The sequence below is a fragment of the Lycorma delicatula genome, chromosome 7, assembly GCF_047948215.1.
Source record: "Lycorma delicatula isolate Av1 chromosome 7, ASM4794821v1, whole genome shotgun sequence".
In the NCBI taxonomy this organism is placed as follows: domain Eukaryota; kingdom Metazoa; phylum Arthropoda; class Insecta; order Hemiptera; family Fulgoridae; genus Lycorma; species Lycorma delicatula.
Window position 1 is genome coordinate 139204386 of NC_134461.1, and position 20760 is coordinate 139225145.

At 32.9% G+C, this 20760-nt stretch overlaps 1 protein-coding gene across 1 annotated transcript in view; it reads right to left on the bottom strand.

The window, feature by feature from the left end:
- Positions 1–19625, bottom strand: part of Bcs1 (mitochondrial chaperone BCS1) — a 31508-nt gene extending 11883 nt beyond the window's left edge. The window contains exons 1-3 of the mRNA XM_075370839.1: positions 19187–19625; positions 11877–12016; positions 1690–1884 (exon numbers count right to left, since the gene is read on the bottom strand). Of these exons, the coding sequence (XP_075226954.1) occupies positions 1690–1884; positions 11877–12016; positions 19187–19509 (658 nt within the window). The 5' untranslated portion in view covers positions 19510–19625. The remainder of the gene's footprint in view (positions 1–1689; positions 1885–11876; positions 12017–19186) is intronic.
- Between the last annotated feature and the right edge of the window lie 1135 nt (positions 19626–20760).

The following is a 20760-nucleotide window of genomic DNA, read 5'->3' on the forward strand; positions in this document are numbered from 1 at the left end:
TGATGTGCCTTCCCTTGTAAGATCCAAATATTTCATTAATTAAAATTTTATTTGGCTATAACTCTGGAACCAATAAACATAAGTACCATTTATGACATATCATTGAAAAGCTCTCAATGAGAGTTTTTTACTGCAGTTAAGAAAAAATAAAAAATCTAAATTTTTTGGGATTTTGGGCTTTTTTGGACACTTTTAGTTCAGTTGTTGCAATCAAAAGGGGAGGTGCACAACTAGATGTTACGATAGTCCTAAGTCTAACATTTCAACATCCTATGGCAAATCGTTTTTGAGTTATGTGAGATAGTTCAGTGTATACATACATACTGCTACCACATACATGCCTAATTTAATATCGGCGGACGAACACGGTAGTAACTCAGATGTGAGGTGGCGCACAGTATACGTACACGCTGGTACAAGCATCACTCCTGCCACATAGATGATCGCACAGTTCTCCCATCATAGCGGCACTGTGGTCCACCACTTTCAGGCTTCAATAAAAAAGTGTGCACGAGAGTGAATTTTTAATTCATCGTTGACCACCACCTGGAGAAGACCAAGAAGAAGAAGAAGATGGAAGAAGACAGAAGAAGTTTCCTGGCCGCATCAACGTGGGACTTCCTGGTGGATGCCAACATCCCTGCCAGAGCAGTAACCCCGCCAGCTGAGGGACCTACTGGATGCGGACGCTACCTTCCTGTTCCAGCTTGCCGGGCTTCAATCACCCTGGCTGATGGAATCAGCAGCAAGAGCCAGCCCAGCGTGGGATCGCTCAAGGAGAATCGCCTCAGCCACGTCGGCAAAGGATGACTGATGCTGACCTGACAATCCGGGGCTCTGGGGGTCGCCACTGGCATGCTGTAGTGGGACCCAACTGCCGCTGAGGGGAAGCCCAGTCTGACTTCAATGGATGAGCTGCAACTTCCTGACTTCACCAGAGTTTAGCTTCTGGACTCAACAGCACTTCTCAGAGCTAACATGAAAAAAAGTTCTTTTTAGGGCCATCCCAAGGTTATGAATTACGAGCCGTTGAAGCCAATTAACAACAAAAACGGCCCTTTTCAGGGCTACCATAAGGTTATTAAGTGCCACATGCCGTCGAAGACACTTGGCGATAATACATATGTACAGATGTCATGCCAAAACTAGTCAAAATGGACTCGGGGAGGCTCAAAATGTATATTTCCATTGAAATTAGAAAACTGAGATTTTTCACGATCACAATACTTCCTTTACTTTATACAAGGAAGTAGAAAAGCAAAGCAATAAAAAAATTGATATTGCAACATTTCTTAGTTAAAAAATATTTTTTACAAAAATATTTCTAACTGTATTTATAGGATAAAAATAAAAAATATAAATAACTGCAATTTTTGGCAAATCAAGTTACTTGGATATTATTTTTAAGATTAATTTTCTTAATGCTTTCACTTAGGGTTTTTCAGTATTTTATAGTTTTCCAATTTAATAAATTATGCAAATAAATCTTGAAAAGATCCACATCTCATGTAGGTAATACGAGAATGTGATCTCACGAAAATTTTGTTTCATCTTAGTTTCCACTAATTAGAAATAAGTTAAGTATTCATGATCTATGTTTATGCTCTTAAAAAAAATATAAATAAATAACAATAAAGCTAAAATAAAAATAAATAATTAAATAAGAACATAAAATTAATTTTACCTTACCTCTATCTCTGTACCAAGATGGATTATTAACAAAATCTTTAATATCACTGAGAATCTTTTCTGCAACACCCTCATCAAGAACAACAGAATTTAAAGGTCTTTTACGACGTGGATGACCAAAAGGTCGCCATTCTGCACCCATAGCTGAATACATAACAGTCTTTCCTTCATTTTTTTGAAGAGCTAATTGTCTGGCTGTCCAAATATAAGTAAATATTAATGATAATAACAAAAATTAAGAAACTAAAATAAAAACATTTATATTTCAATATATATTTTAGTATTTAATAAAAAAAAAGCATGAATCATAAAGCAATCTAATCATATAGTAAGTCTACGGGATTTGTCTGTGTTGCATAGCTTTATTTAGTTGAGATCTGGAGTCTTTTCTTATACACTATTGCGTTTCATTAGTTACCTAATTATTTTCAATCATTTTTAATAAAATGATCATATTATATCTGAATTGTTATATATCAATTTTTATTTAAAAATAAATGTTGTGGTTGAAACCAGTCACGACATTTGATATTGAAGGTATTTGGTAGTGTTTGCTGTGATATAAAGGTATATTTCTTATTCATGGTGCAGAATTAAACAGCTACAGTAATAATTAAAACAATAATACATGCATCTGACCTGTAACAGCAATTATGTCAGATTTACGGCAATTTTTACAGGCCAATTTACTCTATGTAATAACTGCGTTAAACTGTAAATCACATAAAAAAATTTAGATACAGAGTCAAGAGCCTTCATATAAGTACTGAGTACTTATTGGTATCCGTGAAGGAAAGGAATACGTAATAATGTGATACAAGTATCAATGGGCTAAGAGTTTGTGTATTAGCAATGCACAAACTAAACACTGACTTAATAATATAATTAAATTTTCAGAGACAAAAGCATTTTTGCATATTACAATAATATAACAGTTAAAAAAGAACTTAATTATGTAAAATTAAAAAAAAAAATGAATTCATAAAATTTTTTAAGTAAACTTAAAATGAATTGCATTAAAATAACCTGTTTGTGTTAATCAGTTCTTTTTTTGGAACAGACAGCTTCTGGTAGAATTCTGCAACAGACAGCGGTACAGAAGGAAGTAAAAGCTACTGTAGAATAATCTGATTAACTTAGTAAATTATTGTTTGGCTAATTTATTTAAATTAATTACCGTATTTACTTGAAAATAAGAGTCTCGTTTTAAACACAATTATACCCCAAAATTTGGGAGGGGGTTCTTATATTTGAGGCAGGTCTTACAAATGGGTATTTCGGAAAATGAAAATAAAAGTATTACTAAACTATGAATTTAATACATTTTATTAAACACTAACTATTGTAAGTTATACAGATAAAAAAGTCTTGTTATTTGAGGATACATGCTATTTGACATCAGGAGTGTGGCTTTGTTCAGGTTCGTACGTACCAGTATCTCTGAAAACAGAAATGAATGACTTACGAATTTACAGTTCGAACCAATTGCTGTTATTTTAACAATGCAAGAAGTGCGGTAATGTGTTTTAATTACCTGAAACAAAGATGTTTACTCGGAGTCACTGCTGCTTTCATCATCCTCTTCTTTATCGTTATCGATGTCAGTCTCTCCCTCAGTTGTGTTGTCAGAATCCTGGCATATGAGGTGATCTTCCGTTCCATCCAATGTGCAGATGCCAGTATTCTTGAAATTCTTGATTATCATTTTTGGAGTAATTTCCTCCCAGACTTTGAAAATCCACTTGCAAAGAAGCTCTATTGAAGGTTTCTGCATTTGTCCACTCTTCGTGAATGTATGATCTCCATCTGCCATCCATTTAGTATAAAACTTCTTAACGTGGTTCCTTGAACGGCTTATTGATGTTCATGTCCAAGGGTTGCAGCACAGAAATGAGGTCTCCTGGAATAACTGCAGCATTTGTGTGCATTTCATCAATTCAATTCTTCACAGAATCTTCAAGATGGCCATGGAAGCTATATAAAACGTGAAGTCCTCTTCAAGTAAACCTCTTGGTAGTTTTCTTTAAAAATGACATAAGGAGGCAATTTTTTTCCATCTCCACAAATGGCTAATGTAACTGTGAATTCATCTTACTGGTAACACAGATAAAATACAAGAGAAACTCTGTTTTCAGTGAAGTTGCTATGGTTCTAACCAAAGGTCTTGTTTTACTAGTAAAAAAACGCAGGTAGGATTGAAGCTGCTACTGTGTGAAGGTCAATGTCTCACCCCTCTCATCAAATACCAGAGCATTGTTTTGCAAACACATGAAAGGTTAAAATTCATCCTTGGCCAACAAGTAACTGTATATACAGTAACAAAGAAATTCCTGAAGAACTGTTTTTCTAGGAATGAGGCCTGTCAAACTGACAGGTCTTACAATTGAGGGGGTCTTATTTTTGAATAATTACGGTATAAAAAAATAATTTTTAAATCTTTAAAGATAATAATTTTAATAAATCAGGTCAAATTTAACATCAGAACCACAACCTGATAATAGTCTCTGAATTAAATATGAAACATGGATAGGCAAAAGATTTGTTTAAGCATTATTTTCCTTATTATTAATTACAATTTTTTTTTAAAAATAAATATTAAACAATACACAGATATTTAGCAATCAGTTTATTTAAAACAGTTCTGTAGCGATGTTATTCATTTACTAGACGATCCGGGGCTCACTTCGCTCGCCCTACCGTCTAGCCAAGGGGCGGAGCCCTCTTGACTCTTGATCCAGCCGCGGTGCCAACCAAGGGCTCCTCATGGGCGGTCCCGGGACTCATGTGACCACGGGCCGACCCCAAGGCTCCAGAACTCGCTTTACACACCATTACCGTCTAGGTAGGAGCCCAGAAGTGTTCATTTGTTTTCAAGAATTTGTAATTCCAGAACATTGTATTTGTTTAGCAAATTTTGTTACAGTTGCGAATGTACTATTTAAACAATTTATTAAAATGTATAAAACCAATGTAAAACCTACTATCCTTATTTGATTTGATACTTTTAACCTAAATAAAATTAATTAGATCTTATAAAATATCTTTTTAATGTAAATACATATATAACTTTCATGAACCTTTAATTTACAGATTTATTATGCACATGTAAGGAATGTTTGCGCAAAAATAAATAAGACACAGTTTTTCAGGAAAAATCTTTTGTACTTCTTAAAATAATCTTCTTTCAAATGTATACAGGTAGTCCAATGATGCTGAGGTTTTTCATTACCATCCTTATAATATGATTCATCCAAATATTCTAAGTAGGGGGAATGTTTGAAGAATATCTTCATCATTTCATGCAAATTTCTTTCCAGCAAGCCACTTCTTCATATTTGGAAACAGATAAGGTGCTAAGTATGGCAAGTAGTGGCGTGAAAGAATTTCATAGTGTAATTTGAACAATTCCGCAGTCACAGCTGCAAAACAGTGAGTGGGATAAATTTGTTTGCGGAAAACGTACCTTTTTTTTTTATCAAATATGTTGTTTTTTATATTTCCTCATTTAGATGATTTAGCAAAAATCTTAATACTACCGAGTTATCGTTTTACCCTTCTCCAATAAGTTAATGATTATTACGTCATGAACACCCCAAAAAAAAGTAGCAATAATTTTTCTTGCTGATGAAATAGTTTTTGCCATCTTTACAGCAAGTTCCCGAACTTCAACCCATTGTTTTGATTGCTCCTTGGTTTCAGGTTGGGAGTGAAATATCCAAGTTTTTTCAATGTTACAAACTGTGCAAAACTTCCTCTTGATTATGTTGAAACAGTCCCTACCCATGTTTAGAAATGTTTATTCGATCATGTTTTTCATAAACTGTGGGAAAATACGACATGCATCTTGTACACAGTTTTTGCATACGTACATATTTCGTGTTAAATATGATGCTCTTGTTCATTTGAGAAACCTATGTCTTAGGAATTTATGTACTTTCAATGTTCAATCCCCCATTACCACATTTTCAATATTTTCTGAACTTGTAACCTCAATAGGTCATCCAGATAGTACAGTGGCATTTGATGCTCATATGACCACTTCAAAATAACCAAAATATTTATAAACTGTTCTAATTGATAATAGTTGACTCATTATAATATTTTTTCAGCTTGGCTTTAGTTTTTATGCACTTTTGTTTTTCAAAATTGATGTTTGATCACCATAATTTTCTTTCATTCATTTTTCATAAATCACACTAGTCCCATTCTTACTGTCCGTTTGAGGCCTACGTAAAGGTGAAATTGATATGTATTTTACTGATGCAAATGTCTGCCGAGGCATTTACATTGGTGGCATCCCGACCAAGGCCTGGCTGATAACTGTGAGATGTAATCAGTTAGAAGGTCTAAAGACGACCTCTGATAAAGGCCCTCAGGACTTGGAATGGAAGGGATGGTGTAGCGACCAGTAACATATCACAAAGTGGGTATTTTCCTCCTATGGGGCTGGGATGGTCCCATCCTTACAAGTGCAGATGTGAATGCTAAGTCACTCTTGTGGCATAGCAGCTTCATCAATGATGGCAGTGAATTAATAGAGGGCATTTTAGCCCAGCATGATCTACAGCTATATAATGTACCTGGTAAATTGCCCACCAATGTAGGTAAGGTAGATGGGCATCGATTGTTTGGTGGAATGAAAATCGATGTTACTGTTGGTAGGTATCCCTGCCAATATTTGTAATTGGAAGGCAGTTGATGATTGCTCAAGTGATCATCACTGATTGGTTGTCTATGAGATTACTGGTGGCTTGGGTGAGGGCTACCAATGTAAGGTTCTGGTTCAGCAGGGTTGTTTCCTGCATAGGCATGCAGACTGGAAGAAATTTGTTGATTTTCTTTCAACCAGGCTCCAAGTTTTGGATCGGAGTCTGGATGTCTTGGATTTGGAAGATCTGGCAGTTGGTTTGTCAGTGGCTTTTTTTGATGCCGCTCAGTATTCAATTTCCTGAAGTTTCGGTCGAGAGAGGATTGCATATAGTGGAATAGGGAACTGTCAGGCATGAAGAGGGCTGTTTGTCATTTGCAGAGAGCTTCTCAAATTGAGGTACTATTTCCTGTGAAACAGTACTGTAACCAGCCATTACCATTAACAATCTTAGACATTGAGCCCTTAATAATATATCCCGATGATTTGTATATTTTAGCCTATCTGCTCAAACAGGCATAATAGCACACATAGCATAATATAGCCATATTATTATGCCACATATAGCATAATAGCCTCGCACAAGCCTTTATACAGCATGTTCATGGTCTTAAAGTGAAGACCTTATTCAGGATTGACTACACACCGAATACTGAAGAAGGCATTGCAGGCCTTCTCTGCGATATATTAAACGAGCTTCTTAAATTGCAGTTTCTCATCAAGAAACATCCCAAGGTACTTTTGAACATAAACATACTTTATACACTGGCTTGTAATCAAAACACGGACTTGCCGACTCGCTGCCAAACAGCCTTTGAGGAGCATTATTGTGGTCTATCCTGTGCTAAACTCATCTTGTGTAGATGTCTCCCACAGCTCAAGCACCCTGCAAGCTTGCGTGGCTCACAATTCAACCTCCTTTCGCAAGCATCCTTTAACCAGCAGGAGTCCATCGTCAGCATAAGTCACAATGCAACATCCTTTGGGCAACCCCAGCTGCAGGAGAGAATCAAACTCCTGCTGGAGTTTGATCCACCCACAATAAAGGACCCAATACCCTGCCCTGGGGGACATCCCTTGGACAGTGTCTTGCCAACCTCATGGCTGCCCTCACAGAGCAACACATCCCAATGTCTGAAGTAACTTTGCATAACTTGCAGTTCACTTACAGTACATTCTCTTTGTTGGAGTTGTTAATAGCAGAAGGCCACTATAAATTATTAAATTCTCCGGAAATGTCCAACAAAATCCCCAGAATATATTCCGTCTCGCTGGTCGTTCCACACTCATCACACGAAGTATGGCATACTCAGTACTCTTTTCCGGACGAAACCGTACTTATTCTCCATCAACAATCAAGATTAACCTCATTTATATGCAGATACAGAACCTTTGCAAAGACCTTACCAATAACCGGAAGCAAAGTCAAGGGCCTATATGAAGAAGTAACAGCAGAATACTTGTTGCCACCTTTAACAACAATTTTACAGTCCCCTTCTTCCAACACACAGGGAAGTATCCACCAACCATCAATCTATTAAAAATTTATGTGACAACTCTTACACTCACCCCAACCAAGTAAACAAGAAGCTCCGCCATTATTTCATCAAAGCCTGGGGGCCTTGCCCCTACCTAACCTATAGATAGATAGCTTGACACATCTCAGCTTCAGTAATCTCCAAGGTGACTGCATCCCCGCAGAACTGAGTGATGTCTCACCACACCCGCAGATGGTATGCGGTCTCTCCTGCTTCACTATCATCAGGCAGCAAATCATCTAGTAATTTCAGTAAAATTTCAGAAGTATCCGAAATGACACCAAACCTGGTCAAGAGAGCAGACAGAAGAAAGACCTTTCTTCATTTGTGTCCCAAGACCCTATATACTATGCCCCAGGGATCCCTGTTCCCCTGTTCATGAACAAAGGAACGCCAGGAGCTCCTTTCGCAGTCCGAACTTTATGAAAGTAACGAGATCTCAGATCCCTGTATTCAGCGACAAGGACTGCCCATTGTTCCGGATCACCCTCAATTTGAGAAGCTCTCTGCAAATGACAAACAGCCCTCTTCATGCCTGACAGTTCCCTATTCCACTATATGCAATCCTCTCTCGACCGAAACTTCAGGAAATTGAATACTGAGCGGCATCAAAAAAAGCCATCAAAGTCTTGGCGATTGGAGGTGTGAAACCAATAGACTTGATTGCGTCTGAAAAGCAGCAGTGGTAAGTCTGGTGAGTTGACTTCAGATAAAGTTTGAGAAATCGAACAACATGGCAATGCCTTGTAGCAAACCAGATGGGATGAGACAGAGGGTGGGTGTTATATGCATGATCTATTTCCAAATGCTGTTGATTTGCGGGACGCTTCTTTGGTACACCTTAATAAAAATGTGATGCAATTTCTTTCCGACCATGGTGCTTTTAGGGACAGACTGCAGAAGAAATTCAGCCTGGTAGATTCTGGGTTGTGTCCTCAGTGTGGACAATTAGATGACACCTACCATGTGTTTTATGAGTGCTCGAGCACAAGTAAATGTGCACTGAGACCATCTGTTGGCTTGATCTTATCGGATAGGCGTTGGATTATTGTGTAAACTGGAGGGGCAGGCCAAATGGGTGATAGTAGAAAGTTTTATGGTGTACTTGGCAAAGGAGAGGATTGCTGAGGGAACCTAGAGTCTTGCTTGGATTTTTCTTGTATTCTGTTTTTGTTGTTTTTGTCTTTTGCTTTGTTTCATTGTTACTGTGTTGCTATTGTTCCATGTAAGATTTTTATATTTTGTATTGACTTTTATCTTCTACGGGTAGGTAATTCCGTTCCTTTGTTTCGTTAAGTTCTTTCAGTCTTACTTAAAACTCAGTGAGCTGTGTTTTGTTTTTAGTTCATTAAATAGTAGTACACCGATGGGTATGTCACTCGTGGCATTCTGCGGAGACAGACTGAAATAAATGAAAGGCCGAAGGGTTGAAGAAGACCTCGAGTATAAGCCCATAAGGATTAGGAACGGAGGGGGGTGGCGGAGAATGTCTTCCCCTACACGGGTCAGGATTGACTCAGATGATTACCAATGATGAAATTAAGGATATACCTGACTGAAACTTTGTCTATGCTCCTAGCACAGATGCTGTAATCAATGAATGGCTATAATGAACTATGAGCGCCATCTCATGACTTTGCACAGACTTATCAACTATCGTTTTATGTTGCAAAAAAAATAAAGAAAAGTAAATAAGTAACAATCTTAAAGCTTTTTTTAATCCATAATTTACTGTAATACTTATTTTGGCTTTAATGATTAAATCATTAAGTAAAATCTATTTAAAGATATTTTTATATTTTTAAATTTTTAATAATTTTACATGAAAATCACAAAATAAACAATTTCTTTTTTCATCAACTTAAAGAAGCAAAATAAAGTTATTTACTTTCTATATTATATTGAAAATATTCATCGATATATTTTGGCTAAACAAACTGATTTGATTGAAATTTTATATGGAATCAAAAAATTTACCATAAAGTATTAGTTTTTTTTTTGTATACAAACAAAAAGACTTATGTCTGTTTCAGGTACATAATTATGTAGATTATTTTGAATTTTTGCATCAATGCATACAAATCAATCAGGATGACCTAAATTGTTACATCTTAATTGAAAGCTGTGTGCTCCTAAAGCAAAGAGGTTACTATTCATATGATTATCTGCCCTGAGATAGAGCTTTGCACCTAGTCTATCTCCATTCTTCTCTATTTCCAGCTAAACTTTTGAGTTCCTGTTAGCTCTCACTTCCTGATAGATCATCTGTAATTTTTACTCTTTTCTGGTCTTTTCTTTTTGCGTTCATCCTTCAAGCATAGTTTAATTAAATTTTTCTGCTTCCAAAATACATCCCAGATAGTTAACTTTGCTATTCAGAAATATTATTTATAAACATGCACAGAATTAAATCTGAATTAAGCTTTTATTGTCATTCACTACTTCATTTTTCACTTACACTGTCCATTTCCTCTTCTCCAGTCTATTCATATCCATATTCTAAATGCTTCCAATTTTTTTCTGTCTATTTTCTTAATGTCTACATTTCAATGTATGCAAAAGTACACTTAAAAAATAACAATTTAAAAATAACATTTCTACAAGCCTAACTCCATCTAGCTACATAATAGTTGTTTCTTTTAAATGCTGCTTTAGCCATTGCTATTTTATTTTTATTTTATTTTCACTTTTGTTATCTTCTATCAATGTGTTACTTAAGTATCAGTACTATTTTACTTCTTCAATTTTTCCTTCTTTTGAACAATTTTTCTTTCCTTTGTTGTCGTCACCTATCTTGATTACTTTTATCTTTCTAATGTTTATTTTCATTCTATATTCTGTCATATCTTTCTAATTTTGAAATTATCAATTGAGTATGAATAATCTCCTAAATATATGATGTCATCTGCGAATCTTATGCAATCATTGTTCTTCATCTACTAGATCATTTTTTAATACCTTCAACACATATAATAAAGAAGATAATAGGCAGCACTTTTGTCTTACACTTTTCCTAGGTCAAAGTTTGAGCATTCTTTATTTTCATAGCTGTTCTTGGACTCTGGTAAAATTCTTTAACTAATTCCTTATTTTACTTTAACTTTCCTTACTTTATTTTCCAGTTTAATTCCTTACTTTACCTTTCCAGTCATCTCTTTGGATATTTATTATTTCCATTAGTTTAACCATTTGATACAGCCAATGGCTTTTTCTATATCAATAAAATATAAACTTCTATAACTAATCATTTGATACAGTTTTTCCCTCAAGTTTCTTTTCAGTATTTACAGAAGAATCTTTGCTGAATGCAAACTTAAAACTGAGATCATCAGTTTGTAATCATCAGATAATGTAACAACACATTTCTGACAATTGAATCAATCAGACCATGACTGCAACATAAAGATGAAATACTCAACAGTAATCTTAAATAAATTTAAGACTTTATTAAAAAAGAAAACATGGAAAAAAATTACCTGTTACTATATTTTCAAATTTGAAAGCAATATTAAAAAAAAAAAATTATTATAAGTGAACAATTAATCAAAATTACAAAAGAATCACTTTAATTCTGCTAAAATATTATTTGGTAATGTTTAATTTAGAAATCTACACTACATTATAAATGCATAAATCGCTGGCATGTGAGAATGAAATTCTTCCAAATAAGGAACAAGTCTGCTAAGAAACAGATTTTTTATGAACATTATTTTACTAATATACAATAAATTCAAGTGATTAATTATTTAAGAAACTTAATTAAAAAACAACATTATTCCGACATAATAGCACAGTTTAATGTCACTTAAAAATTGTGGACAATAAATTTACAACTAAGAATGTAGCATGAAAAAAAACAGTCATTATCTCCTCCCAGTAAAAAAAAAGTACCTCATCGTTATAATTGTTTAGGCTAATTTCTTTACATAGAGGCTAGAATGTAAATATTTAAATTCTTATGATGAAAATTAATTTAAAAAATAAATTTAGGCCTACCTTACCCTCTTCCAGTATTTTAAAATATAACTCTTTATTTTTCCCAAATGATGTCATGGTAACTGTTTCATAAGGTATACCCATATGAATGTCCAATGTTTGTTGTTCACGCACTCTTTCCACTTTTATCCACGTACCTTCATAACTAATAAGAAACATAAAAAAAGTAATCAACATCAATAACTTAACTGTTACATACATAAAATGAAAATAATAGGAATTACACAAATAAAACACTGTTAAAAAGAACAGTTTTTTCTATCCCAAAAAAAGTTGAGTTAACAAAGCTCTCAATGATCAGGTTCAATATTTAACCTTCCCACCTCATGGATACAGTTTAAAGTTAATAATTTCTTGATAATACATTTTAAAATTATTAACCTTTGATCTTATTTATATATTTACTGATCTCCTTAGCTAATGAAAAGTATTTTCTTTCTTAAATTTATAAAAAAAGATTACAAAGTGCTGCATGACTTCTCCAGCTATTAAAAAATTAAAAAGGGTTGGAGACAAAAAGAAAAGAAGAATATATATATTTTTTAGAGTTGAGGAATAAATTTTAAGAAAAACTCTTTTCTAAAGATATTCATATATAGGTTAAGTTTAACAAATTTGCTTAAGTAAAGTTTTCTATAAATCTAACATCTCCTTTAATAAAAACTAAAATAAGAAAAACAAAATATCTTGGAATTTTAGGTCCAGGGACTACAATTAAAAAAAATTGTAGTTATTTCTTGATAGATATTCATATAGATATGAAATATAAACTTTCAAAATTGTTTGGAAAAATATTTAAACTGAAGAAAAATCGGGCAAAAGAACAAACACATATTCCAATTTTAAGAGGTAGGGTTGATTATAAAAAAAATTAAGATCATTTATACAAGCATTATAGGTAACAAATTTGGTTTAATAATGTTTTTTTTTTAAATGTCTCTGAAGAAAGTCAAAATTGGTTTTTTCATTAAGGGTTGGTTTTTTCATCCCCCAACCACTTAACAAATTTTGAAAAAAAAATTAATATGTCCCCACCGGTAGAAATATTTGAGGTAAATTTGAAGAAAATCAGTTTGGTCAATACGTAGGTATAAGGCCAAAAGCAGTGTGATACATACATACATGGTTTTTTTTTTTGGTCTAGATGAACTGATACAACATAAAGATTTGAAAAAAATTTGATACCAGTTTTTGACATGATCACCATACTTTCTTCTTTAATATAGCTATTCTAACCTATCTTTGTTGAAAAAATAAAAGTAAATAATTTAATATTTTTAGAAAATTACCCTCTTTCTCCCATGGAACTGTGAAAGGACTCTGCCTCCTTTCACTCCAGTATGATTCTTTATATGTACTTCTATTTTAAAATCTTTAAAAAATGCAAAACCCTAAATACTTATTAATTTTATTTTTAATTTGGAAGGAGAATGAGAGGGATGACAGAAGATTTTAAGATTTATTTTTACATTATTGTTAATCATCTTTAAAAGTATCCCAGGAAAATTTTCATCAAATTGAATCTAGATTGAGATACCATGCAATCATGAACCCCAAAGTGCTCTGTATGTACTTCATAATTTTATCCAAATTCTGGAATAATTTTTTTTTTAGTTTTTGGATGTAGTGGGGTTTGAAGAGGCATTTTTTATTTTACTATCAGTTTATAAAAGTTCAAAATGTAAAGTTTTTATCAAAATGCATTTATTTTGAGGCAAGAATCATAGATTAATGAAGAAATACATTACCCCATTATCTGATTTATATAAAAGATGTAATAGGACAGCGCCCCATGTAAGTCACCAAACAAAATTTTATAATTATATATTAACCTGTTCCAGAGACATTAAACAAAGCACATATCAACACACATGTACCATAAATATATATAGTACATGTGTGTTTTATATATATATTAACTTAGCAAAAACAATTCTTTTGTTATTGTATTTATCCATATTCCTCTCTGTACTAATACCTCAGACAAAATTATAAAAAACTATTTACCACCAATCATACAGAACTTAATAACGCTTCTTACTTTATGCTTATTATTTTTTAATATAGGTTTTCCCTCATCATCAGTTAAACTTTTTTCTTCTCACATCCAAACATTAAAATTACAACAAAAATAATAAAAATTACAACACATAATAAAAATTAAAAAGTTTTTATTATGTGGCTAGCCACACATACAGTTCTGTACCAAATGGCTACTCTCTGTTCACAGATACAGAGTACAGTACTGTAAAAACACATAATAAAAAATTCTTAATTTTTTAACTTTATATTTTTAATATTTTGACTACATATTTTTATATATTGTAATTTTAATGTGTGATTTGAGAAAAAAGAAGTTTAACTGATGATGAGGAAAAACCTTGAAAGTTATTAAAAAATAATAAGCGTAAGGTAAGAAGCATTATTAAATTCTGTACTATTGGTGGTAAACGGTTTTTATACTTTTGTCTTTGATATATATATATATATATTACTTCTAATATACCACATTTTTAACATGACAGAGAAAAAAGCTACATTACAACAAAAAATATATAACAGTAACACAAGTAATGGTTAAGTAATTACCTTCAGTATTAAAGGAATTAGTGAAATTTCTTATCATTTGAACTTAACCGACCATCCTTAAGTTATAGCTTTAAGCAAAAAAATAAATCAAATAAGCAGTTTCCTCCTTGTTCAGGAAATAATAATTTATCAAGATGTTCATAAAAATATTTGGTACCTGATCATTATGCAAGTTGCACTTAATTTTGTTTTTAGCAAATATAAAGCAATCTAATTGTATTCAAACTGATTAAAATTACATTTCTGTTTAAATATTCAATTCTGGAGACCCATCATTGTTAATGTATCTAAACCATTGCTAATAAGAAACTAAATGGATTACTGCGTATAATCAGGTTAGAACAAAACATGTCCAAAATTTATATACCAACACTGTTAAGAATGTACAAATGTTATGAACAGTAAAAGCATAAGTGTTACAGTTGAATGCAGTGGTTTTCAACCTTTTTTGACTGGCAACACATTTTACTGAATACCACGATATGACAACACATTTATTGTTTTTTATTATTAATAATGATGATACTGGTAATAATAAAAATATCTAATTCTAAGTATCAGACATCCAGTGTAAATAGGTCAATCTTAACATTCAAGCAGGTACATTCTTCTAAATACAAGCAGCACGTCGAACGGTGTCAGATAAAGACAAAGGTAACTGCCTGTAATAACAACCATTTTATACCAGAAGTCTGATTAAAAAAAGAAAACATATTGTTTTTTTAAAAACTCACCACTAAAATTAATGTGACATTTAGTGCTTTGTATGTTCCATCGAGTTTGTCAACACTTGGCATTATGGTTGACAAGCCAGTGTGCAAGTCATCTTCAAGATGTACCAGTCTGTTACACTGTTTAGATTTCACTATTTTCATTGTATAAAATGCTGATTCACATAAGTATGATGTTGAAATGACAGCAAAACCTTTATGGCCCTCTTTGACATTGTGGCATAATGACATTGCATATAAATACATAAGGACTGTAATGAAGTGTCTAGAAATTTTGTTTTCATAGCAGAATTGCATGACATTGTTTGTTATTCTCTGTTTATTTGCATTCTTCGGTAATTTTTGTTTCTGATTTTCAAAATTTTCAATTAGAAATAATTTAATTTATTTTCTACAACTAAAAACTGCAAAAAGTCAATCTTTTGCAAAACCGTTCCATTTTGTTTATGGTTGAAATAATATCTTGTTTCTTGTTTTATTACCACATGCTTGCATTCAAAGAGTTCAATCTGTCAGAAATTTCAGCAAACTAGCCAAACTAGTATGGCTAGTTTACATCATATTTTGCTAGTTTATTCCAAAAATTATCTTTCAAAAGTCTATATTAATAATAATACTCTTCATTTTGTTTTCAAAAACAATAAGAAGCTTGTCTTTAAGCTCTACCACTTGCATCAAAGCTTTACCCCTAGAGAGGCTATGCGTTTCCAACTGCAGCACAATACATTGGTATGCTCGGCTCCCATAGAGCTGCAAGTTTTTCAAACAGTCTACACTTAACTTGTCTTGTTTTTAAAAAATTGATCATTTCAATAGTTATTCTTAACACCCATTCCAAAGATTCCCTATCAACAGTTCTCATAATCAATGCTTCTCTTTGCAAAAAACACTGAGTTGTCACTGTAATTCGGCTCACTTCCCAGATAAAAATTAAAAAATCTTTGAGTTTTCCTGTTAATGCTGCTGTTTCATCAGTACAAAGAGAAATACAATTTTCCCAGGAAATATTATGTTCAACAAAGTAATTATTCACACAGTCATAAATACAATAATAACTTTGCCTGTAGTAATGGTTTTAATTTCTTGGCAAAATAAAAATTGTTCAATAATACTTAAATTATATTTGAACCTATCAACAGTATGCCAAACTGATCCCAAAAGACCATGGCCATCAGTTGGCATCCAAATATGGCTGTGGCTTGACCTTAGTTGGTGACTTAGGATGAGCCATTCACTTGACTGTCATTTTCTCTCTGGCATGTAATACTAAATCCATTTTTCATCAATGGAAACAATCGAATTAAGGAACTCATCACCTTTTTCTGTGTAGTGCATCAAAAATTTGAAAGCAGATCCCATTCGGATTTGTTTGTGACGTTCCATTAAGACTTGCGGCATCCGATGTGCACAAACCTTTCTGAATCCTAAATGGTCATGAACAATGTGTCCACTAACAGCTCTTGAAACATCAGGAAAAAGAAGGGCCAGGTCGGAAATCGTTGAGCAGCGACCTTTTCTGATTTCATCATCGAGGGGTTACAACAAGTCCTCGATGATTATTGAGGGCCTCCCAGAACATTTTTCATCATGCACATTAATTCTGTTATTTCTAAATCTTTCATAGCATTTTCAAACATTTCTTTCATTCATTACATTATCACTGCACCCAGCAACCAACTGCCTATAATTTTAAGCCGGCTTAACGTTTTGATGGTTTTTAAAACGTATGATTCTGTGTAATTCAGTTGGCTGCAACATCGATTTTCCTATTTGTTTTATATCGTAATAACTCACACGTAAGCAAAGATACTACAACGCAACAACTTACACACAACAATGCAGTGCATACATTACTAGCATGGTCATGAATGACACAGGTTCGCCAACCTTAGGGAGGGAAATTTCCCAGCAGTCTTTACTTAGAGATATCCCTCATATAAATGTAAGGAAACATTAACAATGAATTAATTATAATTACACAATAAGGAGGATTATAAGAATAAGATCAACACCTAAAAAATGACTGTTAATAAATACACATTCAAAAGTCTTCTTCTTTTTACATTACTTATGAAGAATATTCAAATTTAGTTTAAAGCATTAAAAATTAAAATTATATGGTTCAATTAATAAATTGTAAAAAAAAAAAAACAATCACCATCACCAACACTTTACTGTGTTTTCTTAAATACAGAAAAATGTTAAGAGAAGAGTTATAAAAATGATCTATTGTCTCAAAAAAGCAAACAAAACTGCACTTTCAAAATTTGCTGAAAATTTACATGACGGGCTCATTCACAAACACTCAAACAACCCAACTTCATGAAAACTATTTGATTTTAGAAACAAGATTTGACTAACACATCTATTTCAGTTATTATATACAACTCAAAATAGTAAAATAACCAGAACATACAAGTGGATATAACAACACACTCACTGACAATATAAACACAAATAAAAATAAGTAACAAAAAATGATCACAATAAAATATATACTAAACTCATGAATTTAAAGAAGTTGGATAGAATTCTGCCTTCATAATGGTGAAGGATTTTGGGCAGTCAAAGTGAAGAATGAGGAAGTAATGATTAAAAAAAAAAGGGCACTTATGTGGCAGGTACAAAAAAGAAATGGAAACAGGTTAGGACATGTTAAAAGTTACTGAAATCTTGACATCTTTAACAAGTGACATTGGAAGTGTCAGTAAAAGGAAAAAGAAAGTGAGGAAGAATATGGATAAAGTGAAACTTGGAAACTAAATGAGGATGAAGGAGAAGGCTTGGTACAAAAAATAGCTGGTGATGGCAGTGATGTAAGGCGAAGCCACTAGGCAGAACACCAGATGATGAACAAAATGAAGTGTTGTACACAAAACACAATCACCATCAACAAACGCAATGCTGCTAATAGCCCTAGCTGAACAATGATATACATTGGAAAACAAGGCACAAACTTCATTTAAAAGTACAATAAATTCTAAAAAGCACTCCATAACAATACTGCCAACATTTAACAAGCAACTCATAGATACAAATCACTGACAGGCACATGTACACTTTAGGTGGTACCACAGTCTGAAAAAAACTTTTGTCTAGAAATGATCGATTCTGGACCTATTTTACATGCTGATTATGAATATGTTATTCTTTTGATTAGCAGATTGATATTTTTTTGATTTTTTAAGGTTATTTAACATGCTAATCACAAATATAGTATCAGCTTTATTTGTAACTTGGTATTTATACACATGGTACTACTACTGATTTATACTGATGAAGCCTTTAGAAACAGAAATTAGAAAAACAACATTGAGCAGATGTACGCTTTTGCAATAGTAATTTAAAGTATAGCTGAATGAAACTCATTTTCATTTAATACAACCTTAACCATGCATGTTTTGGAGCATAATTTTGACGACTTAAGTGAGTTTCGATTGCAAGATTAGTTTAATGTCATTAGAACAGCCAGGACTGGACAATGGGTCAGGGATTGCCAAAAAAAAAAAATCTTTTGGGTTATTGTTAATATCAACTACAATACAACCATTTTTGTAAACATTTATATTTATTTATTTTATAAATATTTTAACCAAACTTAACCTACGCTCGCTTTGCTCACTAATCTTGAGTAATTAATACAGTAATGTTTTGAGCATTTAAATAATAAATCAGTAATTACTGTAATTATCTATTCATTTAAATAAACAAAACATTACTGTTAATTGGTCGAGGTTAGTGAGCGAAACAAGCGTAGGTTAAAGTTTGGCTAATTTATATCTATAATTATAAGGAGCAAACCTTTGGTTTATAATATTATCCGTTATAAAAAAAATATCGATCTGCAGATCAAAAGAAAAAATTCGTAATCAGCATGTAAAATAGGTCTAGAATCGATCATTATTAGACAAAAATCTTTTTTAAACTGTATTACCAGCTAAAGTGCACAAGTGCCAAATAAAAATATATTTAAGTAAATAATAACTCTAACTTACTTAAAATAATGTACTCCAACACTAGGTATAAAATCGTATTTTGTTTTTATGTGACCGGTATCATGCTGTTCAAAACTAGTTTCTACACTAAGATGCTGAGTTTTTCGAGCACCTTTAATAGTAATCCATTGCAATAACCACTGAAAACTTTTGTCCCGACACGGTACTTCTAAAGTAATCATATAATTACGCCTGAAAAAAGTTATAGCATGTTGGAATCCTTTACGCAAAACAGCAGCTCCAGCTCCGACACCAAATAATCCGAAACCAGCTCCGAAGTAAGGATTATCGGATAATGTCGATATATAATCTCCTATGGTCATTTTTATTTAACAAATTTATTCGTTATAACATTTAAAAAAAATCTGTTTACAATAAGGTCATAAGCTCAGCATTATTACATGCTGGCTTAACCTCTCTTCCTGCAAGTTACTGAAAGCCTGTTCCTGTTGTACAGGTCTAATTGAACTGAATGAACACGACGGACTACGAAATGTTGTTCGATCTTCGCCGCATTCAAACACATTCAAATTATTTACATTTGATTTTCTTGTATTGTGACTCTAAGTACCATCACGTTTTGGTGATTTCATTAGGTTCTTTATTAAGATAAAAAATGTATACCATAATAATGTAATTTTTTGGGAAAGGTTCTTGCTTTTTTGCCCCTACTAGCCTAGTCCGATTGAACAAATAAACTTACATTATGTGTCTTTTATTACTTCCTTGTATGAAGTAAAGGAAGTATTGTGATCGCGAAAAAATTTGGTTTTCAGATTTCAACGGAAATATCCATTTTGACAATCCCTGAATCCATTTTCACTAGTTTCGGCGTGACGTCTGTACGTACGTTTCTCGCATAACTAAAAAACGGTTAGCCGTAGGATGTTGAAATTTTGGATTTAGGACTGTTGTAACATCTAGTTGTGTACCTCCCCTTTTGATTGCAATCAACTGAATGAACCAAAAGTGTCCAGAAAAGCCCAAAATCCTCAAAAAATTAGATTTTGGACTTTATCTTAACTGCAGTAATAAGCCCTTCTTGAGATCTTTTCAATGATATATCGTAAATGGTACTTATTTTCATTGGTTCTAGAGTTATAGCCACTTTTTTTTTGTCTTTAGTCATTTGACTGGTTTGATGCAGCTCTCCAAGATTCCCTATCTAGTGCTAGTCGTTTCATTTCAGTATACCCTCTACATCCTACATCCCTAACAATTTGTTTTACATATTCCAAACGTGGCCTGCCTACACAATTTTTCCCTTCTACCTATCCTTCCAATATTAAAGCGACTATTCCAGGATGCCTTAGTATGTGGCCTATAAGTCTGTCTCTTCTTTTAACTATATTTTTTCCAAATGCTTCTTTCTTCATCTATTTGCCGCAATACCTCTTCATTTGTCACTTTATCCACCCATCTGATTTTTAACATTCTCTTATAGCACCACATTTCAAAAGCTTCTAATCTTTTCTTCTCAGATACTCCGATTGTCCGAGTTTCACTTCCATATAGAGCGACACTCCAAACATACACTTTCAATAATCTTTTCCTGACATTTAAATTAATTTTTG